Source organism: Eucyclogobius newberryi, unplaced genomic scaffold (genome assembly GCF_026437365.1).
Source record: "Eucyclogobius newberryi isolate DKJ021-1_F unplaced genomic scaffold, fEucNew1.0.hap1 SCAF_22, whole genome shotgun sequence".
Taxonomy (NCBI): Eukaryota; Metazoa; Chordata; class Actinopteri; order Gobiiformes; family Gobiidae; genus Eucyclogobius; species Eucyclogobius newberryi.
Window position 1 is genome coordinate 21,698,236 of NW_027315857.1, and position 22,501 is coordinate 21,720,736.

General features: G+C 39.3%; 1 protein-coding gene across 1 annotated transcript; it reads left to right on the plus strand.

Annotated features, from left to right (window-relative positions):
* Nucleotides 1-1,907: 1,907 nt before the first annotated feature.
* Nucleotides 1,908-21,582, plus strand: LOC140371530 (atrial natriuretic peptide receptor 1-like). The gene is made up of 23 exons (XM_072458700.1): nt 1,908-1,943; nt 2,648-2,759; nt 4,716-4,848; nt 5,628-5,760; nt 6,402-6,506; nt 7,243-7,345; nt 8,049-8,194; nt 8,271-8,343; nt 8,422-8,560; nt 9,587-9,673; nt 9,760-9,903; nt 10,836-10,957; nt 12,147-12,285; nt 12,367-12,415; nt 13,503-13,604; nt 13,687-13,806; nt 15,522-15,615; nt 16,539-16,626; nt 17,329-17,468; nt 18,260-18,412; nt 19,829-19,927; nt 20,312-20,403; nt 21,325-21,582. The coding sequence occupies exons 1-23, from the start codon at nt 1,908-1,910 to the stop codon at nt 21,526-21,528; spliced, it is 2,613 nt and encodes an 870-aa protein (XP_072314801.1). The 3' UTR covers nt 21,529-21,582.
* The last annotated feature ends 919 nt before the right edge of the window (nt 21,583-22,501 follow it).

Here is a 22,501-nt window from a genome sequence, read left to right on the forward strand (position 1 = left end):
CGTTTATTATCTATATATCTGGTTGTCACATTTAACAAACTTAACTAGATTTAATAAACTTAACTAGATTATTATAGGGCGGTATACAATATATGATACATCTGAGAACATACTGCGGTTTAAAATGACTTCATTCAGCAAAAGATCTAAAATGATGCTAAAACTGTTAAAACGCTGCCAAATCACCAGTTTTTCTCTCTCTCTAAACGACACATGTGAAAGTGTCAGAGTCGTGTTCTGCTGTAAACACAGATCATACATCAACTTCTTTCTGTTGCTCCTCTAGTTCTCCTCTTCTTGCTCCTCCTCTGGTCCTCCTCTTGCTCCTCCTCTGGTTCTCCTCTTGCTCCTCCTCCTCTGGTTCTCCTCCTCTGCTCCTCCTCTTGCTCTTCTTGCTCCTCCTGCTTGCTCCTCCTGCTTGCTCCTCCTGCTTGCTCCTCCTCTTGCTCCTCTGGTTCTCCTCTTGCTCCTCCTCCTCTGGTTCTCCTCCTCTGGTTCTCCTCCTCTGCTCCTCCTCTTGCTCCTGCTGCTTGCTCCTCCTTTTGCTCTTCTTGCTCCTCCTGCTTGCTCCTCCTGCTTGCTCCTCCTCTGGTCCTCCTCTGGTTCTCCTCTTCTTGCTCCTCCTCTTGCTCCTCTTGCTCCTCCTGCTTGCTCCTCCTGCTTGCTCCTCCTCTGCTCCTCCTCTTGCTCCTCTTGCTCCTCCTGCTTGCTCCTCCTGCTTGCTCCTCCTCTGCTCCTCCTCTTGCTCCTCCTCTGCTCCTCCTCTTGCTCCTTCTGCTTGCTCCTCCTCTTGCTCCTCTTGCTCCTTCTGCTTGTTCCTCCTCTTGCTCCTCTTGCTCCTCCTCTTGCTCCTCCTCTGCTCCTCCTCTTGCTCCTCCTGCTTGCTCCTCCTCTTGCTCCTCTGCTCCTCCTCTTGCTCCTCCTCTGCTCCTCCTCTTGCTCCTTCTGCTTGCTCCTCCTCTTGCTCCTCTTGCTCCTTCTGCTTGCTCCTCCTCTTGCTCCTCTTGCTCCTCCTCTTGCTCCTCCTCTGCTCCTCCTCTTGCTCCTCCTGCTTGCTCCTCCTCTTGCTCCTCTTGCTCCTCCTCTTGCTCCTCTTGCTCCTCCTCTTGCTCCTCCTCTGCTCCTCCTCTTGCTCCTCCTGCTTGCTCCTCCTCTTGCTCCTCTTGCTCCTCCTCTTGCTCCTCCTCTTGCTCCTCCTCTGCTCCTCCTCTTGCTCCTCCTGCTTGCTCCTCCTCTTGCTCCTCTGCTCCTCCTCTGCGCTGCAGGTGCAGACGTGTCATTAGACCCAGAGGAAGTGTCTTCCTCTTCAGACTCACATACCGGCGTCTGACACAATCACCTCAGGCCTGTTCTACCACAAACACTAATATTAAAGTACAATCCTCCCGCCACAATAAAGAAAGTACTTCATTTATAAGTACAATCCTCCCGCCACAATAAAGAAAGTACTTCATTTATAAGTACAATCCTTCCGCCACAATAAAGAAAGTACTTCATTTATATGTACAATCCACTTGTCACGCTATTTTACAATTTGATAAAATGAAACTATTACGCAGCTGGACACATAAAACACAAAAGTATAGCTTTAACACTTATATTTGCAGTGAAATCAAATATTCTGAGTCAAGTTTGTTCTATAAACCCACAAATAAAAAAACAAATAGTAGAATCAAACACTTTATTATGTTGTGGATGTTTATTTTTTAAAGTTTCTACAGCTCAAATGTTAAAATAAGACTAAAAATGAAGTTAAAATAATGATAATTCCCGATGAAAGCGGCGCAGTACCTGGACGCACCTCCAGGTGGCAGTGTTCAGTCGTCTCTGGTGTATTTCTCTCTCTTTCTTTCTTTCTTTCTTCCTTTTTATCTCTGATCCATGCGTTCCTCTCATTAAACTGCGAAATGGAGGGACAGGACAGACTCTGGATCCTGGTCTGGGTGAGCAAATGCAGTTAATATTCATTTTATTTGTTTTCTAGTTGTTTTATACAAAAAACAATTGAAATTATAGCCAATGTTTTTCTTTATTAGTTATTATAGATCATTACTGTTTTCGGTGCTCCGTGATTCGCCTGCTGTACTTTCATTTTGTTCATACATTTTTCAAATTTCATTTTTATGAATCAGATGGTTTTGTTTTTTTTTCAATATTTTGAGATAATTTAGTTTTTTTAACGGTTTGATAAGTTTTGGATAATTTGATCTATTATCATATTTTTTGTATGGGGTTTTGTGATAGGAATAAAGGGTTTGTAATCATTATAGATGGATTTATGATATTTATATGTGGTTTTGTGATATTTATATGTGGTTTTGAGATATTTATATGTGGTTTTGAGATAGATATATATATAGTTTTATGATATCTATATATGGTTTTGTGATATTTATTTGTGGGTTTCTGATATTTTTAAGTGGTTTTGTGATATTTATATGTGTTTTGTGATAGTTTTAGATGGTTTTGTGATATTAATGTAGAGTTTTGTGATATATATAGAGTTTTATGCTGAGTATAGATGGTTTTGTGATATTTCAACACAGTTTTGTGACATTTATATGGAGTTTTGTCATATTAAAGATTGTTTTATGATAATTATAGATGGTTTTGTGATATTCAAACACGTTTTTATCACATCTTCCAGACGTTTCTCTGCCGTTGCGGCGTCTGCCTCTGTTGGCACGACCTGGACAACAGCGAGTACGACTGTTGGCCTTTAGACAAACCCAACGAGTTCAACATGATCCAGTGTGGAGGTCAGAGCCGCTCCGTTTCACACACTAAACGGACGAGAAGAGAGTCCAGAAGTGCTCCTCCGGGTTTTCAAAGTCATCACGCCACCACTAGATTCAAACAACACTCCAACTTTTAACACCTAAACAAATATATGGCCTTTCAAGTATCGCCCGATCTTTTTTGGTTTTATTCATTTGATAGAAAAACAAATACAGACAAAAACAACGTGACACAAAGAGGACACGATGACACAGGTGTAGCTTTGACAAACTAGCTTACGTCACGTCCAGCAGGCGTCACTTGAATTTGTTACTTTTGTTGCTGTCCATCGTCAATTGAGTCCAATCCATTTATTTTTCCTGTGTACAATATTCCAAAGATACCCATTTATCGATTCCATTCTCGGAGATTTAAGACTCCATTTTACAGAGACGAATCCCATGGTCATGGACGAGATGCCGGCGTGTTTGAGAAGAGTCAAATCGTCGGCATCGAGCAGAGAAAACATCTAAAGGAGAAGCAGAAAGTAATGTACTACAGATGGAGCAGGAATACAAGATCTGTGTGAGGAACAATGACACATGGAAGATCTGTGTGAGGAACAATGACACATGGAAGATCTGTGTGAGGAACAATGACACATGGAAGATCTGTGTGAGGAACAATGACACACTGAAGATCTGTGTGAGGAACAATGACACGCTGAAGATCTGTGTGAGGAACAATGACACACTGAAGATCTGTGTGAGGAACAATGACACACTGAAGATCTGTGTGAGGAACAATGACACACTGAAGATCTGTGTGAGGAACAACGACACGCTGAAGATCTGTGTGAGGAACAATGACACACTAAAGATCTGTGTGAGGAACAATGACACACTGAAGATCTGTGTGAGGAACAATGACACACTGAAGATCTGTGTGAGGAACAATGACACACTGAAGATCTGTGTGAGGAACAATGACACATGGAAGATCTGTGTGAGGAACAATGACACAATGGAACAATGACACATGGAAGATCTGTGTGAGGAACAATGACACGCTGAAGATCTGTGTGAGGAACAATGACACACTGAAGATCTGTGTGAGGAACAATGACACAATGGAACAATGACACACTGAAGATCTGTGTGAGGAACAATGACACACTGAAGATCTGTGTGAGGAACAATGACACAATGGAAGATCTGTGTGAGGAACAATGACACGCTGAAGATCTGTGTGAGGAACAATGACACACTGAAGATCTGTGTGAGGAACAATGACACAATGGAACAATGACACATGGAAGATCTGTGTGAGGAACAATGACACACTGAAGATCTGTGTGAGGAACAATGACACACTGAAGATCTGTGTGAGGAACAATGACACACTGAAGATCTGTGTGAGGAACAATGACACACTGAAGATCTGTGTGAGGAACAATGACACACTGAAGATCTGTGTGAGGAACAATGACACACTGAAGATCTCTGTGAGGAACAATGACACACTGAAGATCTGTGTGAAGAACAATGACACACTGAAGATCTGTGTGAGGAACAATGACACGCTGAAGATCTGTGTGAGGAACAATGACACGCTGAAGATCTGTGTGAAGAACAATGACACACTGAAGATCTGTGTGAGGAACAATGACACACTGAAGATCTGTGTGAGGAACAATGACACACTGGATGGAAATAAACAGGTCCAAACTTCCATAACAAAACCAAACCAGATCTAAAATAGGACAATAGGACACAATTGCTATACTAGTTCTACACAAGTACTGACCCAAAAGAGGACTAAAACGTGGATTAATTTACTCATTTAACACTAGATTTGCATTCGACTTGAAAACAGCGCGTTATGACTCTTAAAAACACGGACAGCAATTCAAAAAATGTGGCAAATTTGAGGAGGAAGTTGACTCCGGGCAGAAACGGGAGCGTCTGGTTAGTAACCTCGTGCCTGGTGTTCCTCAGGGCTGGAGATGGCGTGGGTAGTGCGCCCCCCGGAGGTCGTAAAGAGCGGCCAAGTCTTCAGCGTCACGTACTCCGTCACCGCTCGGGACTCTTTCTACCAATGGGCTGTGGACAATAAGATATTCAGTCACAGGTATTGAAACTACTGCTGTTGCTCCTACTTTTACGCCAAAGCTTGTTCACATTAGACCTATATTTTCTATTAACAGCCACTATCATTATGATGTATTTATGAACCTCGCAATGAGACCTTTTCTGGATAAATAAAAGGTAGACTACTTCGAATTAGATTTAGAGAATCTTGTTTCTTGATTTCATCTGATACTCCTTTGGGTGTGAAGCAGAGCGGGGGGAAAAGCTATGACACATTTAATAAAAAAAAATAAGACAAAAATTAACAAACTTTATTATGAGTCCCTGAATTTTTTTTTTTTGGGGGGAATTTGGCTTCAGGTAGTGATGGGCGGACCGATACCAAATATGTGTATATATTGATACAGACAGAGGTATTGAAAAAATGAAAAAATTGAAGAAAAAAAGAAAAATTTGAAAATTTGTGTAATACATTCTTTTTTTTTTTTTTTTTTTTTGATGTAATTAATATTTTATTTGCCACATCAAAATCAGTGGTTTCGCCCATCGCTAGCTTCAGATTGGTGAAAAATTTGTCAAAAATACTCTACGCTCATTTCTCCATCAGCAGTTTACTCCTCTTTACACGTACCAAATGAAAACCTAGGCCGGGTTTGGAACATGATTTTACTCTAGTTTGTGCCCACTTATAATCAGAGTAAATCGGACGTCAGAGTGTCTGTTTCACAAAGAGTCCAGACGTTTGTGCTCCAAAGGGTTCAGGGATTAAATGAATGGATGAATAAATAGATACGATAATCCTTGTTGTTTTCCTCGCAGTTCTATCGTAGACGCAGCGTCGGCGCGGAGGTTCTGCGAACACCTCGACTGTCCTTCCAACTGGAAAGACGCGGACGGAGAAAACTGCTGCATCCACCACGCCAACATTCACTCCTGTCCAATGGGATACATGGTACTTATCCAGGTGTTCACAGTTACAGGGCTGCGCCTGGCCGTTATGTTAGTGCTCGACAGCGATTAAAGTGTCCATGAGTTCAAACGTATTGGACTGAAACTATGTAAAAACTCCTGCCATGGACACAGTAAATAGATACTTCGGAGTATACAGCGTACATACAGCATACAGGGCAAAAGGCCGTCACGAAAAATGGATGACACAAACGGTGCAGAGGAAGACTGGACCGACATAATAACTGACATATGGAAAATGAAGGGGGAAAAAAATCTCATTTGATTTAATTTAATATGAAAACTGATTTTTTTTTATTTGCCTTTTTTTTCTGTCTTTATAATAATTTCTATATATGAAATATTCCTTTTTTATATATATATATATATATATATATATATATATATAAAAGGAATATTTTATATATAGAAATTATTATAAAATATAATATTTTCTAATAAAATAAAATATTTTTTTTAAAATGATGGTCGACTAGTAAAATGGTTGTATCTAATGCACATTGAGAATTTTGAAATAGATTAGAAACCAAATCAAGATTGAAATGTGGTTACTGAAAGTACAGTTTATGATGTGAAATGCTGGTAAGTATGGATTTAAACTAAACTGTGGTGTTGTTTCTGCAGACGTCTGAGAGCATTTGTGGACCCTGGATTCCTGATGACGGAAAGATCTTCACGCACACGCTCTCTACGACCGGGAAAATGACCCAAACCAACTGGACCGCCAAGGTACGACCCTCCTGCCAATCAAACCACGTATTTATTTATTTGAAAGGGACTTCACTTGTCATATACAAGTGAAGTAATCAAGTCAAAATGCAGTTACTTAGCAAATTTGTGGTAAACGACATGTTTTAAAGATTACCGTATTTTCCGGAGTATAAGTCGCACCAGCCAAAAAAAGCATAATAGAGAAGAAAAAACATATATAAGTCACACTGGAGTATAAGCTGCATTTTTGGGGGAAATTTATGTGATAAAATCCAAGACCAAGAACAGACATTTCATCTTGAAATGCAGTTTAAATTAATAACAGATGAGAGAACATGGTGAATAGGTGTACGTATGCTAACGCTAACACCTTCAGCTACATGAGGCACAGACAGAACTGTGGTAAGTGTCTGGTATGTTAACGTAACATATGAACAGTTATTCAGATAACTATAGCATAAAGAACATGCTAACAAGTTTACTAAAGCATCAGTTTTACCCCAAATCACTAAATCCACTGAATTCTTCTTCCTCTGTGTCACTTCTAAACAACTCCACAAACTCCAGAGGAAGAGGAAGTGCAGATTCTTCTTCTGCGTCGCTTAGAGCCTAGCGCGCCCTCTTGTGGTTGTCAATGTAAATGACAAATAACATCACATATAAGTCGCACCAAAACTATGAAAAAAGGTGCAACTTATTGTCCGGAAAATACGGTACTCCTTCATGTACTGATGCGATGTCGTGTGTTGCGTAGGTGGTTTTGCTGCTCCCGGGCCTCACGTCTCTCATCGCGCACATACGGGTGGGTCACATGCAGGTGGCGCTGGAGGCCAAGAGCACGGTCCTGCCCGCTGTCAGTAAGCAAAGCACATGAACACAAACGTGACTTTTAACCGTGCCATAGCGACGCTCCGTCACCAAGAACTCACCTGGAGTTGTTTGCGTCATTCAGGATTTGGTCGTTCATTCTGTTTATGAGGTTGTCTTTCTCCGAGCTTCAGAAACCACTCCGTTTCAATTGTCCCTTGATGTCACCTCAGTGGCAGAAATTCTCACAGTTTTCACGGGTTTTCGATAAATCATCTTTAGACTTGTACGAAGCTTTTCAAACTACAACAGCGACGTAAAATTAGTGATGGTCACATTGTCATTCACGTTCAGAGATTGCGAAATGGGATGGAAAGCTGATTGGACAGCCACAACGAAGCACAGAGTTTCTTTCTTTCTTTATTGCTTAAAGGATTTCAGACACTAGGGAGTGGATTTGTGAATCGAGACACGTTGACCCATGACTGAATGAAACAAAACTAAATTTCGACACCAGGTAGCATTTGTTTTTGGTTAAACGCTCAAGCCTTTTCACAGGTTTCAATTTCCTGTCCATTTTGAGGACTTTTGACCACACAAAAGACAAAAACATTCATAGTTTGGAATCGGTGATTGGCGACGTTCATAATTTTGCCTCACCGTATTCTTTTACTGCGCGGTGATTGAGTACAACGAGCTACGCCGGCAGGAAAGAGCTCATTTTCACTCTCGCGTTGTGTGTTTTTCGTCGAGTCTGCGGCGACGGCGTCTGCGAGGAGGCGGAGCTCTGCCGCACATGCCCCGCCGACTGCGGAGAGTGTCCCATGGGCACCGGGACCAAGTTGGGCATCACGCTGCCGCTGGCGATCCTCTGCACCTGCTGCGCCTTCCTCTGCACAGTAAGGACCGCCCAAAGAATGTAAAAGAATATATTAAAAAATGTCGTTAAGGCCCATTCGAGGTGTTTTCTTTCAGTGGCTGTGGTATCAGAAACAGAAGCTGCTTTGGGACGAGAGCTGGATTATTGACTTCTCCAAAATCGAACAAGGTAAAGGACTTTATGCTGCGCTGCTACTTAGCTATGCCTCACCCAGATCTGATGTTGTGGTTGTGTGTCTGGGCTCAGACAAGCGCGGCCGGGTGACGATGGGCAGCATCCTGAGCGCTCCGTTGGGCCACAGTGAGAGTAACACCAGCTGCATGACGGCCCTGAGCTACTGCACGGGCGGAGCCAAACGAACCGTCTTCACCTGCACCGGAGTCTAGTACGAACATGTGTTAAATTTGTCCTGAATTGTATTATCCAGCGGCGCCTCCAGGATTTTGAAGCAGGAGTTGCCAAGGGTTGGCCAGAAGCGGCGGGGGGGGTCTGGGGGTCCTCTGCCCGAAATGTTTAGTATAACAAATCACATTTCAGGCGTGATTTTGGGGGGTTTCTAGCAAGTCTAGGTTATTTTGCAAAATGTAGTAAATTATTATTGAGTAAAAGTTATAATACCATATTTTCCAGACCATAAGTCGCACCCTTTTTCATAATGTTGGCCGGAGTGCGCCTTATACTCCAGAGCGACTTATCTTATATGTGATATTATTCGTTATTTTCACACTGGCAACCACAAGAGGGCGCTCTAGGCTCTAATCGACGCAGAAGAAGAATCTGCACTTCCTCTTCCTCTGGAGTTTGTGGAGTTGTTTAGAAGTGACACAGAGGAAGAAGAATTCAGTGGATTTAGTGATTTGGGGTCAAACTGATGCTTTGGTAAACTTGTTAGCATGTTCTTTATGCTATAGTTATCTGAATAACTGTTCATATGTTACGTTAACATACCAGACACTTACCACAGTTCTGTCTGTGCCTCATGTAGCTGAAGGTGTTAGCGTTAGCATACGTCATGTAGCTGAAGGTGTTAGCGTTAGCATACGTACACCTATTCACCATGTTCTCTCATCTGTTATTATTTTAAACTGCATTTCAAGATGAAATAACTGTTCTTGGTCTTTAATCAAATAAATTTCCCCAAAACTGCAACTTATACTCCAGTGCGACTTATATGTGTTTTTTTCTTATCTGTTGTGCATTTTTTGGCTGGTGCAATTTATAGTCCGAAAAATACGGTAATCGTGATTGACAACCCTAGTCAAAGTAAGATAAAAACTATACGCGAATAAAAGTAAACTAAATGGTCAAATATTGCTGTGTTAAGCATTCTTTATAGTTTTTGACAATGTATGCCGGTTATTGTGACTTGATGGTAAACTTTATTCAACATATCTTTCATTTTATTTTCCAGCGACGGCAGAACTGTGGCGATAAAGAAAATCCGCACCAAGACGTTCTCTTTGTCCAAAACTATCAGACAGGAAGTGAAACAAGCCAGGTAACGCTCCTGCTCACAACCAACAATTACCAATCACATTATTATTATTTTGACTTTTGTAATAATCATCTACTTGTGTTCTTTAGAGAGCTGGACCATCCAAACCTGTGTAAGTTCATCGGAGGCTGCGTGGAGGCGCCCAACGTGGCCATCGTGACGGAGTACTGCCCCAAAGGGAGTCTGGGCGACGTCCTGCTCAACGACGAGATCCCACTCAACTGGGGCTTCAGGTCAGCGTCTCACATTACTGACCCCTGCTGGACGGAGGTGGTATTATAGCCGTGTTTATGTGGCGTAAAAAGCGTTAGGGTATATGAACGTTTGGTCACGATTTCATCCGGGACAGTTCAGGCATGTTTCCACTGGTTCACTTTGGAGCGTATCAGTCCCAAAGTGTTTCCAATGTCGTAAGTGAACCGCAGTGGGCTGTTCAAGCGATCCAAAGCTAACGCTGCGAGGTCGAGCTTTAGCGGGGGAGGAGCTACGCATCAGAGGAGATGATTGGATAAGAGAGAGCACAGACTCAGGAGTGTAATCATTTCTGAACAAAGCGCTGACTTGATCTTGTGATAAACCGCCGTATTTCCAGTGATGGTATTATTTAAAACAAAGCTAGCACACGTTAGCATCAGATGTTTCCTCTTTATTGACGCACAAGCTCACTTCAAGACGGAAAATATTATATTTCTAGTGCATAATGCATCTTATATATTTATATTTCCAAACCCAATACATAGAGAGATGGTGAAATGTGGCGTAAAGATGCAGCAAAATGTAATAAATGCATAAACCATATGTTTTTTCTTGTTTACTCTAGATTTAGCCACATCTCACAGCGCCACAAACTTGGTATTACTAAACATATTTTTGTGAATTTTGTGAGATTGGCCACATGATAAAAAAGTATATTTTGGGTACGGTTTAGATTAGGCACCGGGGCCAGTTGAAACGTGGCTATAGACATTCAGGGTTAGGGCAAAGCTCGCCAGACCGACCTGAAAGTCAGCGGTTCAATCCCAGTTTGGGCAGTCTCCAGGGCAACTGTGGCTTCAGACAAAGATTACAACAGTGAATGAACAACAACAACAACAACAGTAACAGTGTAGCATTTCGAGCGGCGTGCCAAGCGTGAGAAGTGTGCAATACAAACGTTTCTCTTCAGGTTTTCTTTCGCCATGGACATTGCCAGAGGAATGTCGTACCTGCATCAGCACCGCATCTGCCACGGACGCCTCAAGTCCCTCAACTGTGTGCTGGACGACCGCTGGGTCTGCAAGATCACAGGTGACGCCCACTAGCACCTCTAAAATCTGATGATAATGATAATGATAATCTGTGATCTGTCCTTTTCCTCTGTATCTATTGCGTTGTATCAATGAAATTTCCCCATGTGTGGACAATAAAGGATTATCTTATCTTATCTTATCTTATCTTATAATAACAATGATGATAACAATAATAATAATGATAATAATAATAATAATAATAATAGTAATAATAATAATAAAATAATAATATTAAAATAATAATAAACAATAAATAATAATGATAATAATAATAATAGTAATAATATAAAACAATTAAATAATAAACAATAAATAATAATTATAGTAATAATAATAATAATAATAACAATAATATAAAAAGTATAATAAAATATAAATAATAATGATAATAATAATAGTAGTAATAAAAAAAATAATTATATAAAAGTAAACAACAACAACAATAATAATAAAAAAATAAAAATAAATAAAACAAATAATAAAGCTGAATAAATGAATAAAATGAAAAAAAAAAAAGAATACAATGAAATAATGGAACAAGAATTTTGATTATCTAAAGCAGTGGCTCCTAAACTGTTTCCCTTTGAAGGCCCCTGTCCTCTCGTGCTGGAGACTTGCCCAGATCCCTCAGTCCAAAACAAATGCGACACATGACAAATAATACAAGCATTTATTTCAGACAAATTAACTAAAGTGTTGGCGCAGTTCATATTTTCGATGACCTTACCAGGCGTGGGACGATATTGAGGTATTGTAACGCGATTGTCATGGCTAAAATAACTGCGGTTGTCGACGATATCCCGATAAATGCTGACGGTTTTAAAAGGTGACTCATAATAAAAACATTAACACTATTAACACACTATTGTACCTTTTTATAACTGAAAACAACAACAATCTAGGAGAGAAAATTGTGGATAAGAAGATTTATTTCTGCACAATCTAGTGATAAAATGGCGATTATCTTTGTTGTCGATTGTTAAAAAAACAAAAACAAAAACGATATTATTATTTATCGTCCCAACCCTAGACCTAACCCTGATTTCAAGTATTCCAATTATTTACTTTAGCCAAGGCAAGGCTTTAGTTTATTTGCAGAGCACAGTTTGTAACCTCTATAAAGCTTTTCTCAGTTAAAACGCTCAGAAAACTGACAAAAGCCCACTTAGTTTGTCCTGGTCTTGTAGATTTTGGCCTGAGCACATTTCGCCGCGACAACGGAGAGGAGCCGGTGTCGTTTTACCAGCAGCGACTGATGGAGGTCTACCTGCCGCCCGAGTTTCAGAATTCCAGTCTGGAGCCGACTCAGCCCGGCGACGTCTTCTGGTACGGGACACGGAACTCTGCGCGGCGACGGTTCGATTCACTGTGTTTCGGTCTCGTAATGTGCCGCGGTTTGTTTTGCAGCTACTCCATCATTCTATTGGAGATTGCCACTCGCAGCGATCCAGTCCCAGTAAGTCAGAATGGTACTGGAGTCTGTATAGAAACTTATATTGTTTATTTTATTTAATTTATTTAATTTATTTAATGTATTTAATTTATTTAATTTATTTAATTTATTTAATTTATTTAATTTATTTAATTTATTTAATTTATTTAATTTATTTAATTTATTTAATTTATTTAATTTATTTTATTCAACTTGTGACATAATGTGATTTCGATAGAAGAACCTTTGTTTAGCCTCAGAATATCATGAAACGTGATTAAAAACAGTGGTTTTGGCCATTGATTTTGATTTCAGAGCCTGGTTTAACACATTTACAAGACTTTTTACATATTTGTTTCTTTGATGGGAGTTTATAATAGACACTTCTGATTTGATGAGGGCAAAATCCAAATTTTTCACCTTTTACTGGACAAATATGTACAAATGTTGACTGCGCTATCATTTTATCTACAGTTATATTAGGTCTTAGGACTGTAATAATCAAGTCAGTCAGTCGATTAATCGGTCAATGACGTCTTAGTAGACCAATTATTTTATTTTAATTACAAGGATTTCTATGGAACGAAAAGGAAAAGATATGGAGTGAATTAGCTGCAGATTTCAGAGTCAATCACAAGTTTAATCTAACGTGTTTATCCGTATCATAAACAAACACCGTTTACTAGTACGTCTCTGTAAAGCTGTAGTCTTTTGAGTTCAGATTGGATATGATTTCCTGAGATACTTCATAGTTTTGATAGCTTTTCCCACTATTTTCACAGTTTTAGTCGACCAATCGCTCAATAATCGACCAAGACCTTTTCTTTAGTCAACCACAGCCCTAATTATGTAAAAATGAGTCTTTTTGTCAAGCTAGAAGACAATTTTGTGGCTTGAAGATCGTATTTTCTTCATCGTTTGTGGTAGAAAAGTGAACATTTCTACTTCAAAACATCTATAGTTGCAGATTTATTGTTTGAGATACTTAAAAATCCTCACCGTTTCGATCATCTGACGTCCGTTTATCGTGTTTTAATCCACTCATCCTCCAGTCGCCTACATCACAGATTCCAAAAGACGTTTAAAGCCGTCCGTACGAATCCAATTTCAGGCGGAGGAGTCAAACCTGGAGACTTCGTGGTGTCTGCCGTTGCCCGAGCTGATCCGGAGCAAAACGGACAACTCCTGCCCCTGTCCGGCCGACTACGTGGAGGTGACCGATCGCATCCGCCTAGTTATTGTCCAGTTTGTTTGTTCTTTTTCACGTGGTGTATTTCGTGTTCTCGTCGCCGTAGCTCATCCGCCGATGCCGTTCCAACAATCCCGTCCAGCGACCGACGTTCGAGCAAATCAAGAAGTTCGTCCATCGCATCAACCCGATCAAAGGGAGCCCCGTCGACATGATGATGAACCTGGTGAGGAGAGTTACCGTATTTTCCGGACTATAAGTTGCGGAGAAAAGGTCGCACCAGCCAAAAAATGCATAATAGAGAAGAAAAAAACATATATAAGTCGCACTGGAGTATAAGTCACATTTTGGGGGTAAATTTATTTGATAAAATCCAAGACCAAGAACAGACATTTACTCTTGAAATGCAGTTTAAAATAATAACAGATGAGAGAACATGGTGAATAGGTGTACGTATGCTAACGCTAACACCTGCAGCTACATGAGGCACAGACAGAACTGTGGTAAGTGTCTGGTATGTTAACGTAACATATGAACAGTTATTCAGATAACTATAGCATAAAGAACATGCTAACAAGTTTACCAAAGCATCAGTTTTACCCCAAATCACTAAATCCATTGAATTCTTCTTCCTCTGTGTCACTTCTAAACAACTCCACAAACTCCAGAGGAAGTGCAGATTCTTCTTCTGCATCGCTTTGAGCCTAGAACACCCTCTTGAGGTTGTGAAAATAACAAATAATATCACATATAAGTCGCACTCCAGCCAAAACTATGAAAAAAGGTGCGACTTATAGTCCGGAAAATACGGTACTAGTTTATTTACAGTCCAACTTCTCTTGTGAAGGGTTTGCCACCTGCTCGTCTTCACAGAGATGTTTTACCACCTGTAATGGAATAAATAAGACGCGTTCAGAGGGGGGAATTGCACTTCTTGGAGTCGTTTTTGGACGGCACACGTGATATTTTCTTTGACGTGATTGAATAAAAGTGTTGGTTCCTCTTCCCACTGTGAGTGAATCAAACAAACCAGACAAGACCAGTGAGAACAAATTAGATGAGAATAAAACTAACGAAGTAAGTAAGGGGAAGCATCCAAAGAAAAGAAAGTTAAAGCACACAAAGTCTTTAGTTAGTCCAGTTTCTGTTAAATTTGTCCATTTTCAAACTGTCCTTAAAAATTAAATCAACTTTATAACTCAGATGTTATGTCCAGACGGTTGAGCAGTAGTTCCCCAAATACTTGTTGTTTTTACTCTTATTTTAAAGTCTTGAACTATGACACTTTTACTTATTATTATTTTGAAGAACTTTTACTTGAGTGCAGTTTTTTGGCCTTTTGATCCACCTGCTTTTGTTTTAAGGGTCTGATAAAAGGTCAGTGTGATTAAATGTAGAATAAATGTATTACTTACAGTGCATTGTCAAAGTTTGTAAACCAAAAGTGGGATTAAGCTCAGAATATCACAAAAAAATGGAAAAATCCAGGTGGTTTTGGCCAATGAAGACCACTCAGAAACACACGAGCCCAGTTTAAAGCCATTTACAACTGTATTTTATCCTACTTGATGATTTAAAAATGAGATTGTGACATTTTTGACGAAGACGAAACGGTGATGTTTAGGTTTTACTGGAAAAACAGAAATGTTGACCCCACCAACGTTTTTCCATTTGACCCACAGATGCATTACATAGCTAGTCACAAATTGTACCTTTTGTGATGCTCAAATATTGTACTATTTCCAGTTTAGAAAATAAAAAGCATACATCTGTCCTCATCTTTTGTAAAAGTAAATCACGAACTGACATTTGTACCTTGGAAATTCAAAAATACAGCTTATTGTTCGTTGAATTTGGTGTGATCCTTGAAAATATTGAACGCTCGGCTTCATCCTGACGACAACGCCCTTTGAAGCGTTTCTACTTTTTCCCGTGTCGTAGATGGAGAAGTACAGTAAGCACCTGGAGGTTCTGGTGGCGGAGCGAACTCAGGACCTGATGCACGAGAAGCAGAAGACCGACCGCCTGCTCTACAGTGAGAAAACCATCATTATACAGTAAAAAACATGCGCTAAAATACTCATTACTGCTACTGTAATGTGGACGATTAAAGTCTATGTGAAGCTTCTCCTGTTTTTTCTAATTATGACGTAGTTTGGTGGTGTAGAACCTGCGGTAATTATTTATCAGAGGTTTACATACGTTAAGTGGCAGTTTGTAAGAGTTTAAAATGACAGGAAGTAGAGCTGAATCCCTCTGTGATGTCATCAGTGTGCGACACAGAGACAGTTCACACTTGACTGACACACTCTCCTGAAAGTTTAAACCATCGTTCGACAAAATAAAGGTGTTATATGGTGTTGTTGTGTGTCAAATCATAACTGTTGTCTGTTGTCTGTTGACTGTGTCATTTGCATGGATTTCAGCTCTTGTTTATAGTCTGGTTGCTAGGTAACAGTGGTGGAATTACCTCTACTTATGTCAACGAGGAATTACAATTATAAACTTTACAAAAATGGCCAAACCGGGCCTTTTACTTGTTGATTCTGGTGACAAAAGTTGACAATATGAAATGATCAGAACAGTTGTGTTTGTATTGTGTGTTGTGTTGTATTGACTTTTTCTCCTTTTGTGTCTCTCTTTTGAAAATATCTAAATTGTTTCCGTAGTTCCATGTTTTGTCAGATGTTATGTCCAGAAAGTTACTCTTAAATATACTTTTACTTGAGTAATAGTTTCCCCAAATACGTATTCACTTAATTTCTTAGACCATTACTTTGTACATGAAATTACTTCACGCTTTCCTTGTGTTTAGTCCTGTTTAGTGTGAACGGATGCTAAGTTTCCTCATTGTGGAACGTACCGTACAAAGCTTCTCTTCTCTTATCTCATTTTAAACGTGGTAAAGATTATGAGTAAATAACAATAAACCCCTGTGTGTCTGATGTGTTCTCCGAGGCATGCTCCCGAGACAAGTGGCCGACGATCTGCGCCAGGGAGTAACCACTCAGGCCCAGAGCTACGCCAGCGCCACCGTCTTCTTCAGGTCGGACCATCCAACGTTTACCTTTGTCTGTCGTTCTTTCACTCGCATTATTACGTCACATGAACGGTCAGGGATGTCGTGATTCAAGCAATGAAAAGGCGAAATACAAAAAATGTGATCGGATAAAACATTTTTAGAAGCAAAATTACTGGTAAAGTCGTCTCCTTTCAATTTTAGCTGCAAGAAAGTCTAAATGCAAAGTGTTTTTTATGGTTGTTTTTGTCACATTCACTTTGTTCCGGGGGTCACGAAGCATGAGCTGGGGGTCGTGAGATGATTTCTGGAAGCAATGTGGTAACCACTGTCCATATAAAAAAAACACATTTTAATTGTTTTAATTTTAATTTAATTTATTATTATTTTTATTCAATTTTGCATGGATTTATTGATTTATTTTGTTTAATTAATTAATTTAATTTTATGTATTTTTATTTATTCATTATTTTATCTATTCTATTCTATTTATTTTATTTAAATTAATTAATTTTCTACTGCTTGTTCCTGTTAGGGGTCGCGGGTGACTGGAGCCTATCCCTGTGACTTTGGGCCTTAGGCGGACAGGGGCCAACTTGTCACAGGGTTTATTTATTTAATGTATTTTATTTATTTATAATTGAGAGAAGTTTAAGACCAAATGAACCGTTGGTGTTTGTGACGCTCGTTACGGCTCCAGTGGGTGACGCTGTCTTTCTGGCCCCGCAGTGACATCGTGGGCTTCACGCAGCTCTCCAGCAGCAGCACGCCGTACCAAGTGGTGGATCTGCTCAACAAACTCTACACCACCTTCGACGACATCATCGACAACTACGACGTCTACAAAGTGGAGACCATCGGAGACGCGTGTGAGTAGAGCAGTTTATCTGGGACGTCTGCAGCGAGCAAAAACACAGCACGGGTTTGTTGTTGTTGTTGTCGAGATAATTGTTATAATTTTCTGTATTTATTTAATTCACTGTGGCACATGTATGTTTTGTATAAATATGTCTGTATTTCATCTGGAGTCCTGATACTAGAAGAGCCACCCCCAGGTAAACTTGAGGGTAAATAACTAATTTGTTGATGATTTTTACACCCAATATTTCACCAATTAAAAAATAATAATAATAAAAACAGAGTAAATATAGATTAATATGTATAAATCAATTAAACAAATAAATCTAACACTCAAATAGATAAATAAATTGCACCGTAAAGACTTTTAAGACCGGTTCTGGTGACATCCCTATGCCCCCCTAGTGTAAAAAAGGCACGACACTGGTGAGGCAGCCTACGTATGATGAAGATGTGTTATCTTAAGTTCGGGAGCGGGACCGCACCCTTAAATATCCAGGTCACACACATCAGCGTTCGTGACTTCGTGCCCCTCCCTTCGACCCTCTTCTAACACTTGTCCTATGGGGGTATCGTGGCCCGGGAGCCTACAGAAGCCCCAAAACCACATCCACTTCTATACATTTGTGTTGTTCTTGTTTCTCATACGTCAATAAACACTTTGCATCGTAGCTGGAGTTGTGGTCCTTGCTAGCGAATGCGCTAAAAACATTGAGGAGAGAGAGAAAAAGGCGAGGCCTTTGCGTTACATGGCAGTACACAGTACAGAAAGTACACGTTAAAGTGAGATATCTTTCCTCAGACATGGTTGTGTCCGGGGTCCCCAAAGAGAACGGGATCCTGCACGCCTCCGAGATCTCCAGCATGGCCCTGGACCTGGTGTCGGTCTGCAAGAGCTTCAGGGTCCCACACAAGCCCAACATGCAGCTGCAGATCAGAGCCGGGATACACTCAGGTACACATGATACTACTGCACGTACTCATGATACTACTGCACATACTCATAATGCTACTGCACGTACTCATAATGCTACTGCACGTACTCATGATACTACTGTACGTACTTATGATACTACTGCACGTACTCATGATACCACTGCACGTACTCATGATACTACTGCTGCACATACTCATGATACTACTGCACGTACTCATAATGCTACTGCACGTTCTCATAATGCTACTGCTGCACATACTCATTATACTACTGCACGTACTCATGATACTACTGCACATACTCATAATGCTACTGCACGTACTCACAATGCACGTACTCATGATACTACTGCACGTACTCATGATACTACTGCACCTTCTCATAATGCTACTGCTGCACATACTCATGATACTACTGCACATACTCATAATGCTACTGCACATACTCATGATACTACTGCACATTCTCATAATGCTACTGCTGCACATGCTCATGATACTACTGCACATACTAATGATACTACTGCTGCACATACTTATGATACTACTGCACGTACTCATGATACTACTGCACGTTCTCATAATGCTACTGCTGCACATACTCATGATACTACTGCACGTACTCATGATACCACTGCACATTCTCATAATGCTACTGCTGCACATACTCATGATACTACTGCACGTACTCATGATACTACTGAACATACTCATAATGCTACTGCACGTACTCACAATGCTATTGCACGTACTCGTGATACTACTGAACATACTCATAATGCTACTGCACGTTCTCATAATGCTACTGCACATACTCATAATGCTACTGCACGTTTTCATAATGCTACTTGCGCACATACTCATGATACTACTGCACGTACTCATGATACTACTGCACGTACTCATGATACTACTGAACATACTCATAATGCTGCTGCACATACTCATTTTAGATTGATTTTTACATTTTCCAAGACAAATACTGACTAAAATGTTGACCTAATTGTTAATTTTATTTATAGAAATATTTAATATCTTTATTATAAATTAAATTTTTTGAAGCTCAAAAAAAAATAAAAGATTGGGCTAGAAAATATTTTGTAAAAGAAAAACACACCACACTTTTCTACACTGGGATTTTCAAATTGTTCCTTTGTTTTTGTTATAAAGGCTTTAACAGACAATATAACAGACCTTTTTAAGTTTAATGTATCATGATTTGGTTCCCTTCAATAGTTCTGTGCTACTTCTGTTCTTTTGTATTGTTCCATGGTCATTTTCTACATTTTGTGTTCTTTATATGTTCTAAAAACTCAACATAAAGATAAACCACTACTAGGTCTACTGCTATTCCATGCAGTTATTACCATCACTTGCACTGAAGGGATGAGTTGAATTTTAGGCTCTTATAATATAAACGACATGTATACTTCAGGCCCGGTCGTGGCTGGAATAGTCGGGACCAAAATGCCTCGTTACTGTTTGTTCGGAGACACGGTGAACACCTCGTCTCGGATGGAGTCGACCAGCATCGGTGAGAAAACACACTCATAAAAGATCAATCAAAGTTAGATCTGTTGTAGATTTATTTAATTGTGTGTGTGTGAGCCGTTTGGAGTTCCCCAGGGGTTTGTTTGGATCCACTGTTCTTTTTATGAGTTTTGTAGATTTCATCATGTAGTAGTTAGTTAGTTTAGTTTTATTTGTTGTTGTTGTTGTTGTTGTTGTTGTTGTTTGTGTGTGTGTGTGTGTGTGTGTGTGAACCGTTTGGTGTTCCCCAGGGGTCTGCTTTGGGTCCACTGTTCTTTTTATGAGTTTTTGTAGATTTCATCATGTTAGTTAGTTGTATTTGTTTGAGTCAGTGCACAGTAACTGAAAGACAAGGTTTACACAAGTGTTACTCCATCTGTGTTTCCAGCGTTGAAGATCCAGTGCAGCTCGAGTACGTTCTTTCTGTTGGAGGAGATCGGTGGGTACGTGCTGGAGTGCAGAGGGACGATGCAGGTCAAGGTTAGTTTGTTCCAGCTACTGCGCGTATACTCTTCACTACATCCGTCGAATAATGCCAACTTTTCTTTTAGGGCTGCACAATATATTGAAAACGTAATGACATTGCAACAAACGTATTGATATAATGCAATAACATCGAGGTCATTTAACCGACAGACATGTTTTTGAAATGAAAATGTTGAAAAAGGGAGATTTTTATTCCTGATTTCTTTATTTTCTTGGAACTGTTTGGTAAATACAAACAACTTAAATAAGTTGGTCCAAAAGTATATTAAAAGACAGCAATAATATAGATATCGCTGTACTTTACAGCCAGATGGCAAATCGCAATAATTTCCAATATTGTGCCGCACTAGGTTTTTATTTTATGTTTTGAAACTCTTTTTTAAAGGTGCATCATGTAACTTTTCTGATCACTGATGATTTATTTTGCTGGGAATGTTTCACAGTGTGGAAAGTAAACTACGCCTTGAAAAACATGAATTCTTGCTGTGTTTTCAAAAGTATTTATACCTATATATTAATATATACTAAAACTGTAGTACAAAAACTAGATACTTATTTGAACAAGTAGTAAATTGAACCGTTCTTGACATTTTCAAATTGTCATGGTCTACATCAGAACTAGAATTACGTAATATTCACGAAAGTACTATTATTTCGTGTTGTCAAAATTGGGTTTGGAATTGGTGTGCAGTGTCGCCTCTCCGTAGAACTCACCTGTAGCTTGGCCGAGTGGCATCAGCTCCCACGGAAACCTTCTTTTCTCCTCGGAAATAGCGTTGTTTTTTGCCAGAAATTATTCACAAAATGGCAAACGTCGCAATTTCCACGCAGACCAAAAACGTATAGTTTGAACCATGCGCAGAGTGAAAGTTCAGTCTGTCCCAGTGGTCGCTGAAGGAACTGCTTGTCCTCCAGGGTAAAGGCGACATGGTGACGTACTGGCTGGAGGGAACCAAGTCGGATTTGGCCAAACGGGAAGCGAACACGGAGGCCAAAACAACAAAACTGGTCACCATGGATTCTGGAGTGGTTACTACGGATACGGAGACTGAGACGGAGACGGAGACGTATCGCTCGTTGCCGGGAATGCTCAACCACGACCTCCTCACCATGGACTAAAAACTACAGGCCACTACTACTACTATTACTTCTACTACTACTATTACTTCTACTGCAGATTTAAGTGTTGTTAAAACTAGCGTGACATTTATTACATCTCGAATTTATATATGACGAGCTCAAAAAGATGACAACGTATGTAATATACTGCAGGAAAATGAATGTCTAGGTTTGTAAAAATTTAGTTTTCATCAGCTAAAATGTATTTACTTGATGGATTTAGATTATTTTATTTATTTTTTGTAAATATAATGATTATTTTATGATTTTTTTTAAATGTAAAAACATGAAAAAACAAAACAAACAAGATGAGACCTAAGAGAACAAGATTTTAAGTCAGAATAAAAATGACAAATTAGGAAAGTGAGATATCCCCCCAAAAATAATGCACACTTTGACATGATGTGATTAAAACAAACGGCCCACATTCTTTATTATTATTTGACTGCTTTATTTCAATTATTTGGTGGTATTTCAAGCCAAAATATTTATCATTATTTTCTTAATTCAGGCTGATTTTTTTTTTGTTACCATTCAAAAATATTGGAAAAATGCAGTGAAATGTGCTACATTACTTAAACAACTCATTCAAACCTAGTCAAAAGATTAATAATCTGAATTATTATTATTATTGAATTCATCAGTCATTTTAACCGAGGCAAGATATTTAATTTTTGCAGTTTATTTCATTGAAAAAACACAGAGTGAAATTATGTCAATGAATTAAATGAATATATACAACATTTTAAATATTTCCCCATTCAAAAAATATTATGGACTTGAAATGTAAGAATTATTTTCAGTGATACTCTAATTTTAGGTTAAAATAAAAAAAAAATACTGAACACAAACTAAATTACTTTTATGTTTTGAAAAAGAAGTAAACTTAATAAAATATAGAAAAACTTAATCTGTTACTAAACAATATACATTACTACTCTTTGACGCCATAGAACACGTACTAACGCAGCTT